Source organism: Musa acuminata, chromosome BXJ1-3 (assembly GCF_036884655.1).
Source record: "Musa acuminata AAA Group cultivar baxijiao chromosome BXJ1-3, Cavendish_Baxijiao_AAA, whole genome shotgun sequence".
NCBI classification, from domain to species: domain Eukaryota; kingdom Viridiplantae; phylum Streptophyta; class Magnoliopsida; order Zingiberales; family Musaceae; genus Musa; species Musa acuminata.
The window spans coordinates 4,264,677-4,271,002 of record NC_088329.1 but is presented as its reverse complement, the minus strand read 5'-3'; the positions used below and the strand labels follow the sequence as shown (position 1 = coordinate 4,271,002).

Genomic DNA, 6,326 nt, shown 5'->3' with positions numbered 1-6,326 from the left:
CATCTCAAACTCAAAAATAAATTTAGATTAGTTCCGAATTCGATGATCAAAATCTGACTTAGAAAAAAAAAATATTTTTTTTATCTAATAAATACAAATACCCATTAAAAAAAGTTACTCAAATGGTTATTATGGTGGTTAGAATAGTAAGAACATTCTAAGTTTTTTTTTTTTTTTAACTTTAATTAGCCATTGATAGTTATAATAATAATTTTGGCTATCTTGGAGATATGAAATAAGATTAATAAAAATAAAAAGAAAAAGAAAAAGAAAAAGAACCTGAATAATTTATGCCATGTAATTTCAATAAAAATGAAATTAAAAAGAAGGGGTGGAGGGAGCATGGCCCACCCACGTGTAACTTTAAAAAGCAAAAGATGCAGAAAGACGGGTCAGCGACGTGTCGAGCTCCCATTCGCGGGCATCACAATCTAATGCATGGGCATGTCCAACCCCCCACCGATGGCTTGCAACGTATTGTTACCTCGCGATTGGTGCTAATGATAGTGATCAAAGCTCTTGGCACAACGTTAATCACGTTCCTGATTGTGACTGACTCGCGACGCGTGGAGGTGATCGATTCGTTTTTTGGTGTCCCTCCACATATGTCCATGGAATTAACAACATCTCTAATCACTCCGTACGATATTTGTATGATGATGATTACTAACTAGTATTAATTATTTTTATGGTGCACCCAATCAATTCAAGACAATTGTTGTTTCCCTTTCCATCTTTTATACTTTTTTTTTCCTCTTGTGGACTTTCGGGCCACGCGATGACTGCGACCAACAAAAAAAAGGGAAAAATCCATGCCTGTGGGGCCAAAATAGAGGATGGTGGGGTGGCGGCCACCGTCTTGTGATTACACCTGTTTGTGATTACAAGGCTAATGTCTTCTTAATGCTATGTTAGACATCTGTTTGTTGAAAGAGGATTATTATCTATAATCTTCAAATGTACATAAATACCTCTTTTGTATGTATTCACCTTCTTTAATTTTTTTTATTATTTTCTTCTTATCTTTTTATTTTTTTTTCCTTCTCAAAGGATTATCGATGGGAGTGAAAGATGAAATACGGGATTACGAAAAAGTAAAAAAAATAATATCAATAATATAAGGGTTACAAATGAGAAAATATTATTATTATTATTATTATTATTATTCTTTAAATGGATTGAATTGGTGCCATTTGATTGGGTAAATTTCTAATTTTATGTTTTAAGGTTTGATTAATAATGCACTTACCTCAATAAATTTTAATATAGCATGTCCCTCGATAAATAAATAAATAAATATTTATATTATTTGACACATTCAGGTAATTTGGATCCAAGTGATGCTTAATTTTGTATTTGTATAGAAGATAATGAATTCAATAGACAATCCCGTAAAAACTATATCAAGAGCATACTCGATAAAGACTAATACGATCAAAGCTTAATACATTAGAAAATAGTATGAGTTAGAAAATAGTAGAGGGTCTTAATTTTTATAACGTGTGAGGGTGAATATTATTAAGTTAAGATAAAGATTAATATGTCAAAGCTTCGGATGGTGTTATTGTTAGATACCACTAGTTATCGTTTCGATCAAATATATTATTCTATTAATGTCGAGTAATAGGACGTGTGACATATGGTTATAATGCCTATATGTCAAGCTTCAATATTGTTGTCATAGCAAAATTTTCGATCTCAAGCGAAATCTATAAAATAGTGGAAAAATCACAAACTAAAAATACTTTTCACGACTAAATGTTCGACATTCGTGCCGATCATGATCATGATCATGATCTAATATTGAGAAAACAACAAGACAGTATATGAACATGATCTAATGTTGATAAAACCTCAATTTTTAGATAAATCTTGATTTGGCGAGAAATTTTCTTGCCAAATTGTTTGTTTTGGTGATATGATTTGACACGAGAAAATGTGAGGATTCAAATCAAGACAAAATTACGTGCATTCCATTCCTTCTTGTTCGCCGATCCGAGGAACGATCATCCCAAATATCACATCAACTTGGGGATTTTTCTTGGTCGTTCATCGACATCCTGTTGTTCATCGTTAACGAGTGCTAATGGGTGATGGATGGATTGATATATTACTGTCTGACAACATTACAGAAGATAAGAAGAACATGTTAAGGACAAAGTTTGAATCCGAAGACTAGCTTAGAGGATTCCGAAATATTGGGACTTCACTGTCATATCTACAAACTTGTTTGGTCTCACAATTAATTAGGGAACACTCCCAACTCGGACTTAAAGAGATGGAAATTGGACTCATGTGGGAATTCCTATAGGCAATGGCATGAAGCCATGTGGTCTCTTCGTCTCCATGCATTCATAGAAATATCTCCTCCAAATCATATATTTTATGTATATAACCTCTTATTTTTATGCACATATATTTACACACTAAATTGAACGACTCAGCATTTCATTTCATTTCATGTCATTCAACCCAACTCGCTATTCTTAACTCACCCACAAACTTAACCTCAACCTTTCGAGAGTTTGCTGTCTGCTGCTTATTCTTTTATAGCGGCAGGGAATCCCGAGCTCTCAGTTCTGCCAACTTCCTCCCCTCCTGATCCCTTTGGATCTCTCTCTCTCTCTCTCTCTCTCTCTCTGTCGTCGCGTCATCGAGAGATATGAGGACCTTTGGATATGATCATAGCAGTGGAGAGGGATATGTTGTGTGTGGTGATGAGCTCTGAGGAAGAGAAGATGGGTCAGAAGGAGCAAGAAGAGGGGTTATGGAAGAGGACCTCCTACCCCTCCTCTATTCTATCCCTCGTTCCCACGCGGCTGCTGCCTCAGCTGCTGTGTTCAAGCCCTTTCTCCAACCTTTTCTAGGCCAAGAAACAACTCGTTAGCTAGAGAGAGAGGAAGAGAGAGAGAGATCGAGGACTACGTCTCTCTTCCTTAAAAGATCTCTTTGTTGCACCTTGCTAGATATCTCCTTTGACAATGAAGAGGCCCATCGCGGACTTGGATTCGCTCATGCCGATCTGCCCATCTGGTACTTCATGCTTGCCTCAGTTATTTCCTCATTCATCCGTTTGAGAATTGTGATCGATTAGTGAGCGTTTCTTTTGTTGTTGGCGTCGGGTATATATGTAGCACAAGAGAGCGGCACGTACGGGGGGGAATTCCAGCCTTTGATGGATGGGCTGGAGGATGAGGACGACTGCGGCGCCGCTGCGGCGGCGGCGGCGGCGCCGGGAGAGAAGAAGCGGCGGTTGAGCGTGGAGCAGGTGAGAGCCCTGGAGAGGAGCTTCGAGGTGGAGAACAAGCTGGAGCCGGAGCGCAAGCTTAGACTGGCCCAAGATCTGGGCCTCCAGCCGCGCCAGGTGGCGGTGTGGTTCCAGAACCGCCGCGCCCGGTGGAAGACCAAGCAGCTGGAGCGCGACTACACCACTCTCAAGGCCAGCTACGAAGCGCTCCGCCTCGACTACGATTCGCTCCACCGCGACAAGGAGTCTCTACTGGCCCAAGTAAGTCACGGAGCTAGCCGTCGGTTGAAGCCTATTTAGCGTAAGGCAATTTGGATCGTCACTCGTGAATTCTTCTGGGGTTGCGGTGCAGATCGAGGAGCTGAAGGCCAAGTTGACCGGAGAGGAGAGCCTGAGCGTCACCTCCGTGAAGGAAGAGCCGGTGGTGTCCGAGGCCGAGACCAAGGCCGCAGCCTCAGAGGAGGAGCCGCCGGCCCTGATCTACAAGGACGGGTCGTCGGACAGCGACTCCAGTGCCGTCCTCAACGACGCCGTCCTCAAAGACTACGACAGCCGTCGACGAGGGATGTCCTCATCGCAGGATGCGGCGCCACCGGCCACCGCAGAGCTCGGCAGCTCCACCTCCTCCGTGCCAACTTCTGCACCACCACATCTGGCCCCGGATCATCACTCGCGGCCCACCAAGGGAGAAGGCTTCCTGTATCACCAGCATCACCACATGTTAAAGATGGAAGAAGAAGAAGAGTTCCTCGGCCGCGAGGAGCCCTTCACCAGTTTCTTCTCCGACGAGCAGCCTCCCACTCTCAACTGGTACTACCCCGATCACTGGAATTAGAAGTAGCCACGGCCGTGGACGGAGACGATGACAATAATAGTAGATGAGAGCAGGCGTTTGCACTGTAATAAAAATTTTTGTGAGACGTAAATTTCATGTATCTCTTCTTCTTTTTTTCCTTCTTCTCTTTTTACCCTCTCCATTGTTGTTGTGCTCTGTAATGTACAAATGGCTAAAAGGAAGTTTATCTCTTTCTACCTCGGCATACTTCAATGGGATTCAATATAGATCGAGGTTGATCTGATTAGGAAATCACCCCCCCACCCCCAACCATTTGGTTCCTCATATAATGCGCATGCAGTAATTTACATACAACATAGATATGTGTTCACTAAATCTATTGATAGATCGCTCCAAAAGACAACACACAGTTTAGTATCCCTATCCAATTTGAATTCACAAATCAAGTCCAGTTGCCACTCCACTCCACCTTGTACTGATTCCACCGCAACAAAATGTCAAGGAATCTGATTTGATTTGGTCGGAGATCAGATCCAATTAGAACCTAATACGGACGGATTTAGATTCGAATAACCTACAACTTGTAAGCTGTCATTAAGAGAGAAGAAACAAAGACAGAAACGGGAAATAATGTATGTGGTATGGTGAGAGGAAGAAGTGGTTCACGTGATCACTGTACGAATGACTTCACTCATCTCCGGAGACCGTAGCAGATAAATTACGCATCATTCCTACCCATAACAAGTAAGCATCCAAACACTCTTCCATCTGAGTGAGGCAGGTCTTCCTACTCCTCCTGCATGCCCGTAGCTGTTCCAGCAAAACCCATATCGATGCATCAGCAGTTTCTTCCTCCTAACTTTTTCATGCCTGTGGCTGTTTCAGCATGTCTCTCGCATCCATGAATGCAGTACAGTGTGAGTGATGTCAAGCATCAGCTGTTCACCAATAGTGCTAACGCTGCAACCACCCTGCAGAGACTTAGCAGCGGTCACCCGCAGGGTGCTGCAGATAAGTCACAGTGTGGCTCGTTTGACTTTGAGCCCCGGGGAGGGTGAGTGGCATACAAGGCAACTAGCTTAGTCCACCTTGAGAGGGTCGATGAGTGCAGGCAACTTAGGTTGAACGGTTGCCGTCAAGGTGGCGTGCCCACTGTTCAGACTGAGATTACGTCTCCATGCGGATGGATAGGTTTGTCCAGTTCGAGCTTTGTGGAAGGTTAGCAGCACCAGATGTAGCAGATAAAACCACCATTTCAGTTCCTACCATTGCACTGCTGCTGCACGTCTCCAATAAGAGGGAACAGCTTATTTACTCTCATACTTCCGAGAGGGTGCATGCTTGGGTGACCGTGCTCCTTTCTCGACATCAATGGCGTTCATGTAGACTTTCCCGGGGACCCAAAACATGTTGCAGTCGTCGGGACCACGAAGTGTCTCTATTGCATGCCCCACCGTGATTGAAAGCCCACTGCAATGACTTGGTCGTCTAAAACACCCAGGGAAAAAGAACAGCGTGTTCTTCACTTCCTTGGATGCTATCTCGTCTTTTCCCGTTGACCCAACGGAAACGACTACATCTTGCTCACTGCGATCTCGATCTTACCGGTGAGATGGGTGGGAAGTCTGATAAGCTGCTACTGGGAAGTTGATGCTACCATGAATGAATACTATGGAAACGAAGATAAGCTACCCGTCTCGCCTGTTCCTCATCAATGTGACAGCAGCCTCTTTTGTTGCGATCCGTGAGTCACCGAGATGAACAGTGAATGCGAATTGTCTGTAAGTGCCACACTAACAGTAACTGTCACATGGACTTGTGTACCTTCCTGTTCCATCGCTTCGTCTGTCGAAGACAAAGGCCACCAATCCAGTGGACCGCGCAGAGTGCAGTCGAACAACCCTCACCAATCTACTACGACCTCTCAGCATGATCTGAGTTATATGAGCATGTAAAGTAGCGTCAATAGTACTGCCTCCATCTTCTCGGGTTCAATCTGTATCACTAAATTGTTCATTAGCATTACTATTACTGCTGCTTGAAGATGAGATGTGAGAGTATCTCTCCAGGGAATGTCCTAATGGTCGTCGACCATCAAACGTGTTCTAAGGTTCATCACTCTTTGAGATGAAAGCTAATGCAAAAGACATGTTGTCGGCATTGAATTCGAAAGCGACCACTCGAGCACCGGTGGCCTTCGTAGTAAGTGAGAGACGTATTGGTTCGGTCCGATTCAAGCAAGGAGTATAGTAATATCTTCCGGTGATCGCGGTTCGGTTCATA

The 6,326-nt window shown here is 43.5% G+C and overlaps 1 protein-coding gene across 1 annotated transcript; it reads left to right on the top strand.

Moving 5' to 3' along the window:
* Positions 1 to 2,480: 2,480 nt before the first annotated feature.
* On the top strand, positions 2,481 to 4,279 carry LOC135617872 (homeobox-leucine zipper protein HOX4-like). Its single transcript, XM_065118595.1, has 3 exons — positions 2,481 to 3,033; positions 3,135 to 3,508; positions 3,600 to 4,279. The coding sequence occupies exons 1-3, from the start codon at positions 2,982 to 2,984 to the stop codon at positions 4,080 to 4,082; spliced, it is 909 nt and encodes a 302-aa protein (XP_064974667.1). The 5' UTR covers positions 2,481 to 2,981; the 3' UTR covers positions 4,083 to 4,279.
* Positions 4,280 to 6,326: the final 2,047 nt, after the last annotated feature.

What these genes read in the sequence shown, in the direction of transcription:
- LOC135617872 (XM_065118595.1), top strand. Translation starts at nt 2,982, where the DNA reads ATGAAGAGGCCCATCGCGGACTTGGATTCGCTCATGCCGATCTGCCCA. An exon ending in CATGCCGATCTGCCCATCTG is followed by an intron (nt 3,034 to 3,134) that starts GTACTTCATGCT and finishes GTATATATGTAG; the next exon opens with CACAAGAGAGCGGCACGTAC. An exon ending in AGGAGTCTCTACTGGCCCAA is followed by an intron (nt 3,509 to 3,599) that starts GTAAGTCACGGA and finishes GTTGCGGTGCAG; the next exon opens with ATCGAGGAGCTGAAGGCCAA.